This window comes from Hibiscus syriacus, unplaced genomic scaffold (assembly GCF_006381635.1).
Source record: "Hibiscus syriacus cultivar Baekdansim isolate YM2019G1 unplaced genomic scaffold, ASM638163v2 tig00110458_pilon, whole genome shotgun sequence".
In the NCBI taxonomy this organism is placed as follows: domain Eukaryota; kingdom Viridiplantae; phylum Streptophyta; class Magnoliopsida; order Malvales; family Malvaceae; genus Hibiscus; species Hibiscus syriacus.
The window spans coordinates 1,221,952-1,242,796 of record NW_024062745.1 but is presented as its reverse complement, the minus strand read 5'-3'; the positions used below and the strand labels follow the sequence as shown (position 1 = coordinate 1,242,796).

Below are 20,845 nucleotides of genomic sequence, written 5' to 3'. Positions count from 1 at the left end.
TTGGCCTCCTAATAATATAAAAACTAAAACAAAGTTAAACGTCTACTATTAATAACTTGTTATATATGATAGTATTTGTGTTAACTTACATTATTTATTGTCGCATATGGTATTAAGTCTTCCCAATCCAACATACGTTTCCTCTTCCAGGAAATAGCCCTAGGAATATCATCTGAGGATTTTAATGCATATGTCCGCATGCTGGGGAAGCCTCGAATATCCAAATCTACAAACAATATAATAACAACATTAGTAATTGTTAAATAATTAATTATAATTTTGAAAACATTATATAGAAATTCTTACCTTAAAGGCCCAAACAAAGCCTGACAAAGTGTATTTCGACCCATCGCCCCGCAAACTTTTGCGGTCATCAAAGGCAGACGACAACTTAGTCCAGGTAGCTTTCCATATATACGAACCCCACGGAAACAGATTCCATGCATTTAGGTCCTCTACCAATAATATTAGCTCCTGAGGAATAGGTTGTCTGGCCTCTCTGCCTAGAAAGCCGGCATACAAAAGTAGTAGAAGGCATACTCGGACAACATCGACGTCATTCATCCGAGTAAAACCATCTTTCTTATTAAACAATTTCTTCATGTCGTCGACGTGTAAGTTCGGCTTCTCTATTGACTCATCAGGAAAAACCCTGGATAACCATGATGGGCGGGTGATATGACGAGTGTACCGGCCTACATCATCGTGTCCGAATCGTAGACCAGTGATTAAGCAGAACTCCTTCCGCCCAAAACAAGTATACGCCAGTGGAAAATGAAACCATATCTCTTCCTCACCACGTTGTATACTGTCAGGTAGATCGCTAGTCATGGTCTGAAGCAACAAATGGGTCAAACTAGCATCTCCACCCGGATGATGTACTCTCAGCCATGGCCCGAAGCAGGTTTCTTCAAACAATTTTCTTTGTGCAGGTGAAAGCTTCGAAGCAATTGTAGTGGCTAGGCTAACTTTATTCCTTAATGTCAATGAAGCCGAAAAAAATTTCTACAAAAAAACAATAAACATACCAAGTTAGATATACCAAAAATTACACTGTCAAGATATACCAAAAACAAAACAATAAACATAAATAGTAGTTTATTCTTGAAACTAAAATTTGCAACATTGTTTCTGTCTTTTGGTTGAAATGAAAATCGCAACGAGATAATGAGAATCGCAACGCGGAAATGACTATCGCAACGAGAGAATCGCAACGCGAAATGACTATCGCGACCAGACAATCGCAACGCGAAATGAAAATCGCAACCGCGAAATTAAAATCGCAACGCGAAATGAAAATCGCAACGCGAAATGAAAATCGCAACGCGAAATGAAAATCACAATGCGATTTTGGTTTCGCGTTGCGATTTTTATTTCTCGTTGCGATAGTCATTTCCGCGTTGCGATTCTCATTCTCGAAACTATTCTTCTTCTGCATTACTTCAACCAAAAGACAAAGCAAAGACAAATACTAACTTCACAGGCTAAACAGTTTAGCAGTATTGGCAGCAATCGAATGAATTTAATAAGAAATCTAAGTGAAATGGTTAATCTATTATTGAAATTACCAGTAAACTTATCATCAATCTCAATATGAAAAACCTAAAATAATGCAAAACTTTCAAAATAAAAATAAAAAAAACTAACCCTCGGAGGTTGATTTTCCATTTCTGAATGATTGTGAGGGATTTTTGACTGTGAATGGTTGTGAGGGATTTCGCCGGCGATGGGGACGGAAATCTTCGGAGATGGGGACGGATTTCGCCGTAGAGAGTGAGAGATGGAGATGGGACTGAGTGTTGTGTTTTTGGGTTTGAGGTTATGAGTTGCGTGCGATTACTGTGGACGGTTCATTTTCCGATTTATTAAGAAAAAATACGTGTTTGGAATTTGAAAAAAAAATACGCGTTAATACGAATGGCGCTAAGTAAATCGCGTTACGAAAGTCAGTATCGCGTTGCGAAAGTCAGTATCTCGTTGCGATTTTTTATTATCGCATTGCGATAGTCAGTATCGCATTGCGATTTTCCCAATTCGCGTTGCGATTTACTTATTCGCATTGCGAATTTCCCAATTCGCGTTGCGATTTACTTATTCGCATTGCGAATTGGGAAAATCGCAACGATACTGTAGACCATCGCAACGCGATTTTCAACTATCGCATTGCGAAAATGCAACGCGAATTTGCGATAATGGAGATCGCGTTGCGAATTAGCGATCGCATTGCGATTTTGTTGGTCATTTTGGCAAATCCGGAAAAAGTTGGTTAAAATCGTATATTATATGGGATTTTTGGTCACTGAGGTTATTTTCTCTTTTATAATTTATAATAATTGGTGACAGGGATGGAGCCAGGATTTTAGTTCAAGGGGGCAAAGTATAATTAATAATAGAAAATGGGAGTCAAAATAAAAATTAATCAAAATTTAAAGTTTTGAATAGATAATTATCCCTATTTTTTAAAATGGTAAAAAAATTTGGGGACCTACATGGCTACATCGGGATTCAACAAAGTAATCGCCTACAGTTAAAGGATTATTTTATAATTTTTCATATTTAAAGGATTTAATAGAGTGATATCTTATAATTGGGATCATTTGTGTCCTTTATCCCAAAAAAAAACCGATATAAGTCAACATCTAACATGATATTCTAGAAGACAGGATGAACCTGGTCAACATAGTTGTCTAAATACATTTTGGCCATTTCAAGACAATAGTTGGTAATTTATTATTGAAAATATACTTTTAAAAAAAAGTCTATTTCAAGAGACGCCAATAAACAATTAAGCATGCGATCAACAATTAAAAGTATTCAATCTATTCCCAACGGTATAACATGCAACTAAATTATACGAAAATGCTGAGTTTTATAAAATTTTCATTAAAAATATTGAGTGAAATGAACATTGATAGTTTCAGTTCAATTGTCATGATATTTTCTCTACTCAAATAAAGGTCAACACTTTACGTTATTGAAGTTTTTTTATATGTTTATTTTATGGTATATGTTTGGGTTCATAATTGTTAATTTTAATAATATTTTAACTTATTAAGTGGTTTTGATGGTTAAAAAAAATGTTATTCTCCTTAAAAATTAAGTGTTCGTTCAGCTGCATTTGTGGTGTGTAAGTTTTCAATAATTAAGAAATATTCTGAATATATACTAACTTATAATCATCTTAAACTAATAAAAAATATTAAATATATTTAAAAAAAATTAAACCTATGTTTCCTCCATAGTTTAACAAAGTACTCAATGTTTGTTGGTTATTGAATTATTTTTTAATGTTAAATTATCCATAATATTAAACTCATAATGAATTAAAATAGAGATACGTGTTTACGTATATTCAACCTTGTAATAAACTCATAATGAATTAAAATAGAGATACGTGTTTACGTACATTCAACCTTTTAATGACTAAAATATTTTAGTTATTGTTTGTATGTTTTTTTTAACAAATTTTGAATATAATTCTAATCTTATATTGAGGGAGGAGAAGGGGAAGAAAACTTTAGGGAAAGAAAGATGAATACTCATAGTAGGTCTAAAATACATTATTTAAGGGAATATAAGAAAACTAAGATAAGTAACTTATCAACCGACCCAATATGTTTGCTTGATTAATTAATGTTTGTATGTTAACCGAGCCTTGGATGAATAAATTAATTAAAGCACATGGGTTCGTTTAGGCTAAGTTTAGACTTGTTAAATGAGAAATAAAACTAGACAAGTGTAAAAATGAGAATTTTAATTTGTAGGTGAAAGGAGGAGGACTAAAGGTATAATTGGACCCTAAATTTAAAAGAAGGCTCTCATATAATTAACATTTTGATAAAGCATTCAACATGTCTTCATTTCCGACAAACTTTCATCTTTCTCTCTCTCTCTCTCTCTCACGTTTAAACTCCTTTTTTTCATCTCTATAACCATTCAAATTCAAAGCTTGATTACAAATCCAGAATTTCTGAAGTTTTGTTGTGCATCCAAACTTGTCAATCTAATTATTTTCTTCCACCATTCGTTTATCATTTGAGTCTGTCCAAAATAGCTCAGTTGAGCGATGATACTAACTTATGATATAGAGTTACGATTCACTTACACTGTGTAAAACTCTTTTAGTTTTATATCTTTATAAGATCGTTGGATTAAAGTAAATCAAAGGCTGAGATTAACTCTTTGTTTATATATATATATATATATATATATATATATATATATATATATATATATTATTGATAATTCAACTCTATGTGTAATAATTTATTCGATATGATCTATTAGTAAATTATAAAGCTTATGATTCATTATTTAGTGATGTTAAGCTCATTTTTTTATTATGTGTTGTTAAGAGGTAATAACTAACTTTGTGGTAAGAGCCTCATGTATGTTCCACTTCGTGACAAAAATATGTTATATGTATTTGACATGCCATGACATGTTTGTTAGAAGTATAACAATCCGAAACTATAAAAATAAAATCTTTTTTTAAAGAAAATGATTCACAAAAGTCGCGGGAGATATCATTTAATTCCTCGGTAGGATCTCGTCGTAAAGTTCGTGTATATGAATAAAAAAACGATTAATAACATGATAAATTATTCAATTAAATAATAATAAAAAGGGTATAGAAAATAATTTTTTACGAAACAACTAATTTGAAACGGGTTGAGGCCTGCAACTATGCAATTTCCTTAATATAGATTTTCGGTCACTCTTAGGTACTTGAGATCTTTGGCCGTCTGTCTCCAAGGATGCAAAAACGAAATGATCAGTGCATAGTAGCACAACTGTCGAGATCACGAACTATTCCTTGCCTTCGTCTATCACCGAAAAAAGTTAGAGGTGAGAAAAACTTTTTGAATAGTTTTGAGTTGTTTTGAATTGTGTTTAACCTAGTAGATTTATATGGTATTTATAGGGATTTTACATTGTGAACAATTAGAATTTTTTGACCTAATGAAGCAATAATGAGAATCAAACAATTTCCAAAATTATTGTTTTGATTAAATGAACCTTTTAATATTTATCTTTTTAATTCCAAAACAAATTTTGAAAAGATATGTTCTATTTGAGGAAAAAAATATTTCAACTTTGGGTTAAAATATTCTCAAGCCCACCAAGAGCTTGATTGGTTCGGACATTCACATTACCCACATTGTGCACGTCTGCACATGTACAAACCAACAATTGGTTTCACATTTTACTCAACAACGTTTGGATCAATTTCTCATTCAGAGCTCCAAAATTATCAAATTTTGTAACAATTCCCCACATAAATGAAATTGATTATTTTATCAAAATCCATTTTGATTCAATGTGGTGATAGACTCTACGATTGATAGTTGCATAGGATAGGTATGTGTTCTCATTTGAACCTTCCTTTGTGATAACATATTTACTTTACTGGCTAACCAGTAGACGTGATATCATTGATATGTTCTGTTGTTTGTGTAAGCAATGTTATACTTCATACAACTACCCCTCTGATAAGAATTTTTAGTTCTCATGTGTATGTCCCTAAAGCCATGGACATCATCTGGTTCTTCAAGAGTTTGAAAGAATTGTGTCTAATAATCTCTTTGAAGCAGCCCCACTTCACTTTCACATAGGTGACTTACGTTGCTCGACTCATCGAAGCACACAATGGTCATTAAAAGCTTTGCTTAACCTATACCAATTTTGTCACTATTTACATCATAGGAATGAACTTGAGATAAGAAACCCCCACACTGACCGTACACGATCTATACAATTAGGTTTTCCTTTACAGACAACTCACTTTTCTTTTAAGAGGGAAGCAACCTCCTATAGGACATTAGCCTAGATTTGTTTTTCCACTATAAATCATGTGTAATATGTGCCAAATATCATAAAAAGTATTGAGTCCTATCAATATGGTAACACCGATTCACTAATAGTAGACAACAACCAAGTTGCTAAAGTTCCATCTTGTTCCTCAAAAATTTCAAAATCAGGATTAATACTTATTTGACCATTATGAAAGACATGTTCAGAGGAAGGAGTAACCTTATTGTCAAGGAATTTCTACAGTCTATGAGTCTTGATAATAAGATAAACTTGTTGATGTCATAACAAGTAATTGATATAATCAAGAGTGGCATTAATTTTTTTTGATGCAAACAACCTAGAAAAGTCACTGTGAGAGCTCAAATCTGACTGACTGGTATTAGATGTACCATTCGTCGTGACAGAAGGCAAGAAGAAAACTCAGAACAACAAAGAAAGCAAACAACTAGAACATATCAATAAAGCAAGAGCCAACAATCAACCAAAAACGAAGAAGAGATAGAAAACAATTGTACATAAAATTAAACCAGAGTACTCATCAATCGAAGAAGAAAGTAGGTATCACACAGATTTACACTTCTGAAACAGTAGAACTCACAGGTTAAAGTGAAGAGAATATCACCGGATGAGAGAGACACTCAATCAGAAGCAAAGAATTCTCAATCGTGAAAGAAGAAATCATCACCAGAAAATAGAAGAACTCGAACAGAAACGAAGCACTATCTCAACATCTTGCATATTTTCTAACGAATTCATCGACGACTGGAGAAAACGCTCTAATACCATATGAAACTCCAGTGATCAAAGTAAAAAAAGAAAACCCTAACTACTGATATTCGGTGTATAAGAGCATAAAAAATTAAAAAAGTAAAAGAGGAAAATACAAAAATCAACAGAGTATTTAATTTCATTGAAACAAGTCTAGTTATAAAATATTACTATTGGCTATTTATTAGCAACCCAAGCCCAACTAACTTCAATTGAATAATAAATGATCCATAACAGTTTTACAACTGACACATAACAGAATATGATATACACTAATACTTTTATCAATCTACCGTTTAATTGTTAACTCTGTGATGACATGACATCTTCTATCATCCATTTGTATCTTCCACACCCATTTATCTTAATTCTCCACCACCCATTTTCTCCCCACCAACCTTGCACCCATCCTCTATCATTTCGGCTTCAACCTTGCACCACACTTCACTGCTCTAGTACGCAAACATGCACTTCACTCAGTATGTACATCACCAAAACCCTTCAAAAAACCAGGTTGTGGACAAGGACATGGTGGTATGAAAAAAGGGTCTGAGGCAAATGTTTGTTTCTTTCATTTCATGCAGGGTCTAAATTGCACCTTCTGTTTTCAATTCAGCCATATTGCTATATCTAATGATATTAGATCTTCATGATGTCAAATATAAAAGTCAAATACCAGTCCTTGCACAGCCAATATAGTAGTTGTTGAGTAGATTTGTTGTTTTTCTGGAATCGAACAAGCAGTGAACTTCTCCAAGAGAAGTCTCTCAAACTCTTGCGCATGGTACTTCATATTCATATACCGATCGATGGTGGTGATACACATAAACCTACTTGGATGGGCTTTTCCTAGCCGATCAATGTAAACAGGTCTATCTTCCTTGTGTCGATTCCGTGGTAATTTTGAAGTGTAGTATTGCAATACTTCTTCCAACTCTTCAAACTCGAAATCCTAAGTATTGGTTGATTAGAAAAGAAGGGTCAACTTGTAGCGATAATAATGTTCATGAAAAGATAATGATAACTCCTACATACTGTGTTGTATAATCATAAAAGCAATATAATCCCTAAGGTGTAGTTCTATATGTTTAAGTCTTCTCTAGGTAGATATTCCATGATTCAGTTAACATCCAAGCAATGGAAGTCTTGAAAGAGATGCAACAAAATTTACATTTCTGACCTAAAAAATGGTGCCTGTTCCAAACTCGTCCCTCCAATAGTTAAGCATTTCTTTCTACATCTGGATTGTTTTTCAATGTTAAACTCTCTAACTTTCAAGAATCTACAAGTTGAAGGTCACATTTCTATGTTAAACTCTAACTTTCAAGAATCTACAAGTTGAATGTCACATTTCAGTGTTAAACTCAACTTTCAGGGATCTACAAGTTGAATGCCACATCAGCATATACAATGTGATGCATTGAACAAATCTTTGAAACTGAAAGCACGAACTGACCTTATCAAAGTATGATAATCATCATGCACGAGGCAACAAATCCTTGTGAATAGGTTTTTGATGTAATTCAATGACAGAACTCACATCTTTTACATCCCTAACATCCTTAATGCATATAGAAGGTAATATATAATCCGTCTTTTTGTTACCTTTTTTCTTAAGAGACTGAGTAAACTTGTTTGGATGCATTTCTGGCCTTCGAAATTCAGGTTCTGAAGCAAATGTTTGAAAAATGGAACTGATAACAGTGGCACGATCACCAATGAGGAACTTAAGACTATATTAGCTCGACTTGGTTCAAAGCTTACAAATAGGGAGGTGAGAAAAGGAGGCGAAAGTAGAGTAGGAGATGGAGAGCGAAGAAGAAGAGATTCAGAGAGAGAATAACCCTCAGTTTCTGAATTATTAGTTCAATAACATGGTTGACATAATGTTGAATGATAGTAATGATAAACTTATGAACGCACACCAAAGGAGAAACCACAGTTTCTGAATTATTAGTTCAATAACAAAGATCCAGTTCGAATTCCAGGTTTTGTCAAACAAAACGACTGAGGATTTCTTCCACAGTGGTGTATTTCACTTCATGGTATAGCTCAGAAGCTTCGAATCCTATCGATGGTTTGATCTCAAAGTTGGCACCGTCACCGTTGACAAAGATCGAGTGACTGATAGCCAAGAAAATATTGATTGGAATCGGAGACTCTGCAATGCATGAATAAATTACAAAGCATAAGATTTCCATGAATTGCATGAATAAATTCTAAATAAGAGCCAGGAGATTTTATCAACCTTGGATCTGTTTGAGAAGTTGTTCCTCTGGAACGTATGTTTTCTCAATGGTCTTGCCAATCAATTTCTCCCACAGGGAGACGAGTTCATTGAATGAGTAGGTGTTCTTGGGAGGCCTGATGAAGAGGGTCTTGTTCAACGTTCTTGGATCATCGACGGTTTTGATAGTGTAGGTTCCGATATCAGATTCGTCGTTGAAAACAGCTGCAAATGGTGGTTACAGATGCTTTGTTAAATCTCTATTGGTTAACTTTCAGATTATCAATGCTTTGTTTACCTTTAGCATTTCCATCGCCTTGGATAACGACCTTGTCTCTTGGAGGAGATGTGGCTCCTGGCTGTGACAAAGTAGGAAGAAAACGGCCTGCAAAGCAGTTAGCAGGCACATACGTGTAAGGGATCCCTTCAGCCTCGATGGCACGGCGGATTTGAGACTTGATTCCGAATGCCGATTTCGCCGGCTCAATGGCGTTATTCAAGTCAACGTCCGTTCCAAATTCCGATGGCAAAAATCTCTGATCAAATCAGGAAATTGGGACAATGCTAGTTACCAGCTATATTGCTGCAAATTTCTTTGATCACCAATTACCAAAATGTGTTCAAATCTCATATGTTAGCATAAAAATGTAAAGTTAAAACTGTTTAATTTGTGTTGTCATAGATGATTCATACCCAAATTTTCAAAGTACCGAAGACCAGCAAATAATAGACAGAATAAATTGAGTAAAAATGGAAATGGAGAAACACCAACCTTGACATTCCCGGCTTCTTTAATGGCAACAATGATCTTAACTTGATCTGCAATCTGCATTTGACCCACGGTTGAAATCACCACATCGACCTGCTTTATTGCCTTAACTAAACTGTCATGATCGTATAGATCCCCCTGCATTAAATGCTCACAAAATGAAATTAAAGAATTTTTTTTTCACAGCCATAATCAATTTATGTGAAGAACACGATCGACGACTACTTACGATCAAGATTTGGACCCCTAAGTTCTTGAAGTTTTCGACGATTTTACCCTTGACAGGGTCGGAGATGGTGCTCTCTCTTATTAGGGCAAAAGTAGGGTGACCCTCTTTCGCACTGGCTTCGACGATGAACTTTCCGATGTATCCGGTTCCTCCGATGATCAGAACCTTGCTTTTCTCAGCCATTGATGAGTTTCTTCTGGTACGGGAACGAGATTTATGTTATACTAAAGAAGAAGGTTTGGATTATATGATTTCTTTGTAATGAAATTTGACAGATAAATGATTCAACTATTTATGGTTGAAATGAGAGGTGCCTTCTACAAAATTCGGAATTGATTTTTTTTTACATAATAAAATAAATAAATTCTACGATTTTTTTTATAAATCAGAATCATATAAGATTCTTAAAAAATAAGAAAATAAATGCAACGATTTGTTTCAATTTATTTTCTTTTACATAATTGTATTTGTCGAACCATGTTTTATAATGTTTTGACATAACAAATTAAAGCAAAATGTTTTTAGATTTGAATTGAATTTGTTCAAAGTTTTCAAAAATAATTCAAAGTCTATTAAAATAGAATTTGAGCACAAAATGTTTTTCTGGATAAATAGGCACCGATATTGTTCTTACAGTATCGATACTATATGAACAGTATCGATATTGTTCATGTGGTACCGATAACAAAGGTAAGAGAAGTATCAATACTATCTAGATAATATCGATTCTACCATGTGTTTTCTAAATTGATCAAATTCTATAATGCAAAATAGATACATATACTCAAAAGAGTATCGATACTACTTTACACAATAGTATTGATATTATGATCATAGTATCGATACTGATGAAGCCCAACAACTAGTAAGGACTAGTTGATTTAAAAATTATAAATGAAGTACTGATACTCATTAAAGGAGTATTGATACTCCTTGTACTGGACTATTTTATTTTGTAGAGAATTAATCCACAACGGTTAGAAACGACCACAAACACATTCCAACCTATAAAAACAAGTTGATGACACTTAAAAAAGAGTTAGAACACCCATCCAAGCAATCAAACACAAGATAATAGTTTTTCACTCCTATTTTTCTTTCTCTTGTAAATATTTGTACTTTTTGAGCTCATTGTAAATCTTTCAATTATTTTCTTATGAGCTTAAATCTTGTAAAGACCTTACCTTAGAGAGATTTTCTTTTTTACATTTCATTCTTTGAGAAAAGGGGATTGGTTCTAGCTAAGCCTGTGAAAAGCTAGGGAGTGTAAAGGTTATCTCTTGATCTTGTAAAAAGAAAGAACAAATTAGCGAATTTGTTAGAAAATCCTTAATAAAGAGTTAAGGTAGTGGGTGTAGACTTGGTTGAGAAGTCAAACCACTATAAATCCTTGTGTCAATTGTTTATCTTTTTAATTTCCTTACTCCCTACACTCAAAAACCAATTCAACCCCTCTTGGCCAATCATTCGGTTGTCAATTTGAGCTTCATCGAAAATCCCAATAATTGGTATCAGAGCTTAACTTATTAGAAGGTTTAACAACCTTGAGACGATCCTTAAAGAAGCTCTATCCATTTCCGACACAACCGATAAGATGGATTCAATATCTGGCTCGTTCCACATGGAAGACTCACAACCGATCGACAAGCCTTCATATTTCAATGGAGCCAACTACCGTCATTGGAGGAAATTAATTAAGTTATTCATCCAATCTAATGATCTTGATGCATGGGAGATGATCGAGAACAACTACTCTTCTCCAAAGAAGAAGAAGGAGGAGTGGAGTGCCCAAGAACAAAAGAAAGCTCAACTAAATTCTAAGGCCATGCCCATGTTGTTTTGTGCATTTGGTCCCAAAATCTATGAAGGAGTTTCTTCATGTTCAAATGTGAATGAGCTTTGGAATAAGCTCGAAGAACTTCATGGAAACAAGAAAGAAAAACCAACAAATGTGCACTTGATGTATGTTCTAACTCAAATTAATCTAATTCATATTCTTTTAATGAGTTACAATATGAATGTTGACACTCATTTTTCGTCCCATTTGATATTATTATTATTATTATTATTATTATTATATTACTATTAATAATAATAATAATTAATATTTTTATTTTTCAGATCCAATTACAACAACCCAAGTTGGGCCCAATTACAAAGGGTCATCTAACCCAAACCCAAAGCCAGATCTAGCCCCGGTTCGATATGACCCGAGATGATTTGAAAACCCAACACCAGCTAGGGTTTCATCATGTTATAAGGTAGCCACCTAATCCTAGCCGTTCGATCGAGTTGAAGATGGAAGGCCCATATCAACCCTTAGTTATGGTTTTCCCCTTGGATGATGTCAAAGCCTCGCAAGAGTCGTCCGATCTGGACCTATTCAACGGTCCAGATCGAATCCGTCACCACCATAGCTTTCTCCGCCAATCGACAGCCACAACTGGATCCACAAGTCAAACATCAAGACCAAGACAAACACACTCATTTTGTTTCAAAAAAAACTAGAGAAAAAAAGGTAAAAGCTGTAAAATCAGGAGAAAACAAAAATGTAACAGGGGATTTTTCAGATCTACAAGAAATCAATAAAAGAAGAGTTTTTTAGGTACTATTATTATTATTATTATTTATTTGAATGTTATAATAAAAAAATTCTTTTTGCATGTATAATATATATATATATATATATTAAGGAAGATCTAAGTAGTTTATCTGAGGGAGAGTCGATCATCTTTGCCGGTCATCAGAGGAAGTAAGAAGCCGAATGGTCGAGCTTTGTTTGGGTGATTAGGGTCGGTTTTAGGAGATTTTAGCCCTATATCTAGGTTTAGGGGGTTAGATCAGAGCCAAGGGATCATTTTGGTTGAGTTTGGGAAAGTTTGAAATTTTCGGTCACCGAACACGGTGGTCGAAGGCGAGTTGGGTTGGCCGACAGTGGGCCGGCTGAAGGATTTGAGAGAGAGTCTCTCCTTTTTTTTTTTCTAAACTAGCTTGCAAATGAAAAGAAAATATAAAAGTGGTATATATAGGGGTAAGTTAAGGGAAAATTGTACTTCAGTCACTCTAACTTACGCACATTTTTACAGATAGGTCATTGGGGGATCGTTTATGTCATTTCCCCATTTTTATATTCACGTTTTAAAATTTTTGGTCTAATCACAATTTATTCCCCCTATTTTAGCATTTTTTGCATGTTAGTCACCTGTAGTGACTGTTAGTGTAATTTACCCAATTTTGTATATGTGTCCTTTTATATTCATGCATTTTATGATTCAATATTTGGTTAATTTACTCTTAAATTTTGATTGGTTTGTGTGTAAATTAATTTATTATTTCTTGCTTTCGTCTTTTAGTGTCAATTTAATGTTCCCGTTGTTTTCGCCTTAATTTTAGGAGGATTATGTGCTGGAATGGCATTTTGAATGTTTAATTACTTTGACCATTTTATTAAGGATGAGATTATATATGTTATTTTATTTAGCATGTGTTATACTATATATATATATATATATATATACATTAATTATATTTATTATATATGTCCCTCACGTATATATTACATTCTATCTACGCATATATTAATATATGTTTAGTGTTTCTTTCCTTTGTATGTTCTTATTAAAATGTGTAAGTATATTCTCTTAGCCATATTTAGTTATTATTAGTTTTTGAAAATATTTATAAATTACATATATAGTTGCATTCATTTGGATATATAAATTATGTACAAGACATCTTTTAATTAAGAGAAAATAACTTTAGTGACCGAAAAATACCTTATAATATATGATTTTAACCAATTTTTTTGGATTTGCGAAAATAACCAACAAATTTGCAACGCGAACTCCAATTTCGCAACACAGTTTCCAAATTCGCAACGCGATTTTTCAAATTCGTAATGCGGTTTTCCAATTTCGCAACACAATTTCCAAATTCACAACTCGAATTTAAAATTCGCAATACATAATTAAAATTCGCGTTGCGAATTTCAATTTAACAACACAGAATTGAAATTCGCTTGCGAATTTCAATTTAGCAACACAAAATTGAAATTCGCGTTACGGATTTCACTATCGCAACAACACACCTAACACCATTAAGAAACTACTATGGAACCCATCAGCAAATAGAAAGAAAGGAGAGAGAGAATAAGGAGATAGAGAGAGGGAGATACCATGGAAGAGCTGAGGAGGGCTGTTGCGAAAGTGAGGGGGGGAGAGAGAGAGACAAACATGTGTTGCGAAAGGAAAGGTGTGTTGTTGCGATAGTGAAATTTGTAACGCGAATTTCAATTCTGTGTTGTTAAATTGAAATTCGCAATGCGAATTTTAATTATGTGTTGCGAATTTGAGATCGAGTTGCGAATTTGGAAATTGTGTTGCAAAATTGGAAAATCGCATTGTGAATTTGGAAACTGTGTTGCGAAATTGGAGTTCGCGTTGCGAATTTGTTGGTTATTTTCACAAATTCAAAAAAGTTGGTTAAAATCGTATATTATAAGGTATTTTCGGTCATTAAAATTATTTTCTCTTTAATTAATACGCATGATATCCTCATAAGCATTGCTTGACTTGAATCAAAATAAATTGACTAAGGGTAATATTCTATCATTTTAATATTTTCGTAAAGTTACTGTCTTAACGTATTACAGAGTTACTTTCGATAATTTTAAAATGAAAGTCTATCCCATTTAGTGACACGAATTGAATCGATTTCATTTTTAAAATTCGAGAATTGAGAAAAAGACCATGTTCTTTTAATTAAATTCATCAAGAAGAGACTGTTAGAACGAATCTAAGGCTTCGTCTCGAGATATTTAAATAATTGAACATCCTTACTCTCATTAAATATCGGTAAAATAATTAATTAATTGTGTTTGCTTGATGTATGCTTTTTATTTGTTTTATTTTGGGTGTTATTATTTTGAATTAATAATGAACTTTATAATGGAATTTTAATATTTTTTTATTTCGATTGGAATAAGAATCGCTTGCTTCAAGGTATGAGAGGTTGATTCTTCTCGATAGGAAATAATTAAATATTATCATGTTTCATCTGAAAATTCAAATAATATTACTTAGGGGATCTTAAATTAAATTAATCTCGAACTTGTAAATTTTATTGCAAAGACAATTAACTAATTGACTAGGTATCAATTTAGGGCGTTGTGGGAGTGCTAATCCTTCCTCACACGTAACCGACTCCCAAACTCAAATTTTGGTAACGCATACCGCAAGTTGTCGTTTTAATTAAAATTAATATTTTATTAAAATGGAAAATAAATTTTTTTGGGTGTCCAATCACACTCTAATCAAATATTGGTGGTGACTCATCGAACCATGTTTTTATCACTAACCAGTTGTTACAAAAATTATTTTTCAAACGGGAACCCTTTCCCCTCCGGAAAAAAAACCGTTTCGACAATGCATACGATGAATTATTTTTAGAGTTTGATACCATAAATTCCAAATATAAGAAAATGATTTCAAAATTTAAAGTTGAAAACGATTTTCTTTTGAAAGCAAAAATAGATTTTGAAAATCAAAATGAAATTTTGAAAAATGATTTAGAGCTTTAAAAAATAAAAATTGAAAATTTTAAGAATAATGCTTTGATTTGAAAGTTAAGCTTGAAAGCTTAACAAAAGAAAAAGAAATCATTTTAAATAATTCATCCAGTTACATAATGATAAAATACTCACATTGTCATTTTCATGGTCATTTGACTATAAAGAAAAGAAAATCTTTTAAAATTAGAGAAGTATGAGTTCCTAAGGGAACAAGAGGCTTCGAAACTAACGTCCAATGATCCAAAGCAATTTGGATACCAAAATCCAAATAAATGTCTCTTGTAGGTGTGTGGGAGCAATGGTGATGAAAGTGAAGATATTCAAATGCTCTATCCACACTTGAAAATGAATGGGTAACCTCCAAGCTTTATGTTTTTTATTTTGATTCATTGATTGCCTATTTGTTGTATGCATGCATGAGTTTTGATTTTAAACGATTTATATTTTCTATCTCATGTATGTTAAAAAGAATTGTGATGAACATTTTCTAAAGCTTTAATGAGTTTTTATAAATGTTAGTTCATCATAATGAATTTTGGTTAAAATTGGTTTTTAATGCTTTATTTTTACAAATTTTAATTTTTGACCTAAATTTAAATGTTTATGCATATGATTTATTGCAAATGATATCTCTCTAACAATTGATATCATTTTTTTATGCATAACATTTTTGGATTGCTTTATGCACATGCACTTAAATACATAAATTGGTATTGCATAAAGTATTTTAGACTTAGATATATTGAATTTTTTGTGATACTAACTTGTTTGTTCATCTTTGTTGAAATTCAATGTCTTTTAAGTGTCATGCTTTTAAAGTCAAATTTTTTGTTTGGAATGCATTTATTGAGGGGGAGCTTTTGATTTTTCAAATAATTTTATGCTAAAATTTTTACTTACTCTCCATTGTTGTTTTGGACCATCAAATTTGAATTATTTTTTATATAACAAAAAGGGGAAGAAGTATAGGTTTGAAAATTTGAATTTCAAGAATGAAAAAATGGGAGCTTTAACATTTTCCACATATTGCTCTTTTTCATTAAATATTTTATTAAGGGAGAGTTTTGACAAAAACAATTTTTCAAATATTTTGTTATATCAAAAAGGGAGAGATTGTTGAACCATGTTTTATAATGTTTTAATATAACAAATTAAGGCAAAATATTTTTGGACTTGAATTGAATTTGTTCAAAGTTTTTAAAAGTTTTCAAAAATAATTCAAAGTCCATTAAAATAGAATTTGAGCACAAAATGTTTTTCTGGGTAAATAGGTACCGATATTGTTCTTACAGTATCGATACTATATGAACAGTACCGATATTGTTCATGTGGTACCGATACCAAAGGTAAGAGGAGTATCGTTACTCTCTAGATAGTATCGATACTACTATGTGTTTTCCAAATTGCTCAAATTCCAGAATGTAAAATAGGTACCGATGCTCAAAGGAGTTCCGATACTACTTTACACAGTAGTATCGATACCATGATCATAGTATCGATACTGATCAAGTAACGGCTAGTTGATTTAAAATTTATAAAGGAAGTATTGATACTCATTAAAGGAGTACCGATACTCCTTGTACTGGGCAGTTTTATTTTGTAGACAATTAATCCCCAACGGCTCCAAATCATCCCCAACGGCTAGAAACGACCACAAACACATTCCAACATATAAAAACAAGTTGAGGACACTTGAAGAAGGGTTAGAACACCTATTTAAGCCAAACACAAGATAAGAGTTTTTCATTCCTATTTTCATTTCTCTTGTAAATATTTGTGTTTTTGAGCTCATTGTAAATCTTTCAATTGTTTTCTTGTGAGATTAAATCTTGTAAACACCCTACCTTATAGAGGTTTTCTTGTTTACGTTTCATTTCTTTGAGAAAAGAGGATTGGTTCTTACTAAGTCTGTGAAAAACTATAGAGTGTAAAGGTTATCTCTTGATCTTGTAAAAAGAAAGAACAAATTAGTGAATTTGTTAGAAAATCCTTAGTGAGGAGCTAAGGTAGTGGATGTAGACTTGGTTGAGAAGTCGAACCACTATAAATCCTTGTGTTAATTGTCTATCTTTTTAATCTCCTTACTCCCTAAACTCAAAAACCAATTCAACTCCTATTGGCCAATCATTAGGTTATCAATTTGAGCTTCATCGAAAATCCCAATAGTATCCTTCAAAATTCCTAGGAAAGTAAATTAACCACTTTATATACTTTTAAAAAATAAAATTATTCAAGATCCTCAAGAAAATAAATTCAACTATTTATTTTTCTTACAAAGTTAGAATCATTCAAGATTATCAAAGAAATAAATTTAACAATATAATTTTATTAGAAAGTTATAATCATTCAGGATTCTCAAGGAAATAAATCTAACTATTTAGTTTCCTTACGAAGCTAGAATCAACGCAAGATTCTAACAATGAAATAAATCATCCAATGATTTATTTCTTTTATATTTTGTTAACCAAAAGGATTGATAATACTAAAACCAGAAACATATATATCACAACAACTTCATTTTGTTTAACAAACAGAAATCAAAAGGAATTGATCATTTAATTTTACCAACCCAATAATCACAAGATACTAATCATTTGATTTTAATTTTCGTAATCCAATAATCGGAAAGAATTAATCCTTTGATTTTACTTTTGGCAACCCAATAATTAAAAGTCTTGGATTAAACTATGAATCCATTTGTATCTACAAAATTTCTCAAAAGAAATTATTAGTACAATAATAAAATTATAGTGTTTTCAAAACACAATCAATAAATATAAAGATATTATTTTTATTCATGCCATATTTAATATTCCATATTAATAGGCCAAAAGTTATATGGTAATAATACCATAAAAATAGTATCATGAATAATGCTCATGTGCACTTTTATGGACGAAATCTTACCATAATTATATTTCCCACTAATACAATAATATAGAAAGAATCACATTGATTCTTTAATTGCTCTACATTTATAGTCAATAACCACATATAATTTTTTTATCATAAAATAAAGAATAACATTTATTCTTCTATTTGCAAAAAAAGACAAATCACCATGTGCTAGTCACCTTGCGTTAATCACCTTGCATTTGTGTATTTACACAAGTTGATTCCTACGTGAGTTTGCAAAACAATTTGCAAAAAGCTCATGTACCATTTTGTAGATTCAAATCAATCTCGTATATTTTCGATTTTTATTATCGAACAAAAACAATGTTTCAAACTTAGTAACCAATGTTACTTTAACGACAATTTCTATTAAATAGATTTTTCCACTTTGAAATTAAGAAAACCCGTTAAAACGACATTATAAACCCCAAAAACAAATTTATTTACTTATCTCAATTTTTCCAAGATTTTCGTATTGTCTCAGATTTTTTCCAGAAGGTAAAAGATAGGATCTATCTTAATATTGTTAGAAGTATAACAATCTGAGATGATAAAAAATATTATTTTAAAAAAATTGATTCATACGAGTCACGGGAAATACCATTTAATTCCTCGGCAGGATCTTGTCGTAAAGTTTGTGTACATGAATCAAGAAAAAATGATTAATAACATGAGAAATTATTCTATTAAATAATCTAAAAAAGGGAATGAAAAATAAAAATTTTACGAAACAATCGATTTGAAACGGGTTGAGACCTGCAACTATGCAATTTTATTAAGACAGATTTTCGACCACTCCTAGGTGCTTGAGATTTTGGTAGTCTTTCTCCCAGGATACAAAAACAAAATGATTAGCGTACAGTAACACAACTGTCGAGATCATGAACTATTCATTGTCTTCGTATGTCACCCAAAAATACTAGAGGAGAGAAAAAAATTGTTGAATAGTTTTGAGTTGCTTTGAATTGTGTTTAACCTTGTAGGTTTACAATGTATTTATAGGATTTCACATTGTGAACAATTGGAACTTTTTGGCTTAATGAAGCCTAAATGAGAATCAAGCAATCAAGCAATTTCTAAAATTATTGTTTTTAATAAAAGAACCTTTTAATATTTAGGCTTAAAGTTCACTGTTGCCTTTGTAGTAGACTGAATTTATTAATTTCGTCCATATCATATTTTCACATCAATTTTTCTCTCGAAGTTATTTATTTTCATCAATGTCTACCTTTGACCGTCTTGAATAACAGAATTGTTAGTTTCTGTTGAGGTGGACGCCAGCTGTTTCCACCTCAGATAATATTGTTGACGGGTCTAGTTGATGACATGACAATTGTAATACCCCAACCCGTACCCGACCCGGATACGAATCTGAGATGTCACATTAACTTTTAAAAACGATATTCTTACAAAATTTCAAAACATTTGAACTTATATTAAGAAAATACGATCATATATTGTTGAATTGTGTTCGTTATAACCAATTTAAGAAAATATACTTTTATGAACAGTAAAATACAGTATAAACAGTACCGTGAATAGTAATGAACAGTATCGTGAACAATATCCTGCTACAGTACCTCAAATGTTAAAATTTTCCAGAATTGAATTAGGGAACCGATTCCCTACTACAGGGTATCAATTCCCCTGCTACAGTACTGCTACAGTACTTCCGTAAAATATACATACACTCTTAAAATTTAGCCTTTCATTAAAATTTAGCCTTTCATTATTATACAAAATTTCCATTTACATATATACGTTTAAAACATTAGAAAAGTCGATCAGAGCGTTCGTACTAAAACATTTCTTACATGCCAACATACTATATACAATCAAAATACATACTTTATCAGTTACTTCTGATCTGATCTCCTAGCAGTGTTGTTGTTCTTACCACTCCTATTTCTACTATTCTTGGTTCCTGGTACCTACGTGTAAATCACTTACACGCTAAGTCATAGACTTAGTGAGGCATAATAATAATAATAACAATGAAATATAATGATGATGCCAAAATAAGATAAAATGTAATGAAATCATATATATACAATCCATGAAAGTTGCATAACAATGTAACTTACTAATAATCTCATCAAATTAACCATCATGAATTCATACTAATAAGTTCAATAGATTCAATAGCCCATGATACAATACTGAGAACCCGAGGTATGTGAGTACTGTGAGGTTGTGCACTATGCTGTCACCACAGCTCGTATAAATTGCACCGAAGTGCTATGCATAATTTGTACCGAAGGACCGCGTAGAAATGCACCGTAGTGCCATGTAAGATTATCCATAAGGACCACATAGAAATTCCTTAAGAATCATATACATATACCAAGAATCAAGTAGGTGTCTCAAAAGACCTCATACATGATCCAAAGAATACATATATGTCCCGAAGGACCACGTAGAATTTGTCCCGAAGGACCACGTAGAATTTGTCCCGAAGGACCGCGTAGACCCTCTACTCTTGGCATGCCAACTATACCTATAGTTCTCATCTACATAACATGGGCTTTTACATTTCGCGTAGTTTATATCATGTAGACATGTAAATTATTACCT

The 20,845-nt window shown here is 32.3% G+C and overlaps 1 protein-coding gene across 1 annotated transcript; it reads right to left on the bottom strand.

Annotated features, from left to right (window-relative positions):
* Positions 1-8,542: 8,542 nt before the first annotated feature.
* LOC120126608 (eugenol synthase 1-like) lies at positions 8,543-10,060 on the bottom strand. Its single transcript, XM_039144763.1, has 5 exons — positions 9,808-10,060; positions 9,582-9,716; positions 9,108-9,345; positions 8,831-9,034; positions 8,543-8,743 (listed from the first exon to the last, which is right to left on the bottom strand). Exons 1-5 carry the CDS (start codon positions 9,988-9,990, stop codon positions 8,577-8,579), a joined length of 927 nt encoding a protein of 308 aa, XP_039000694.1. The 5' UTR covers positions 9,991-10,060; the 3' UTR covers positions 8,543-8,576.
* Between the last annotated feature and the right edge of the window lie 10,785 nt (positions 10,061-20,845).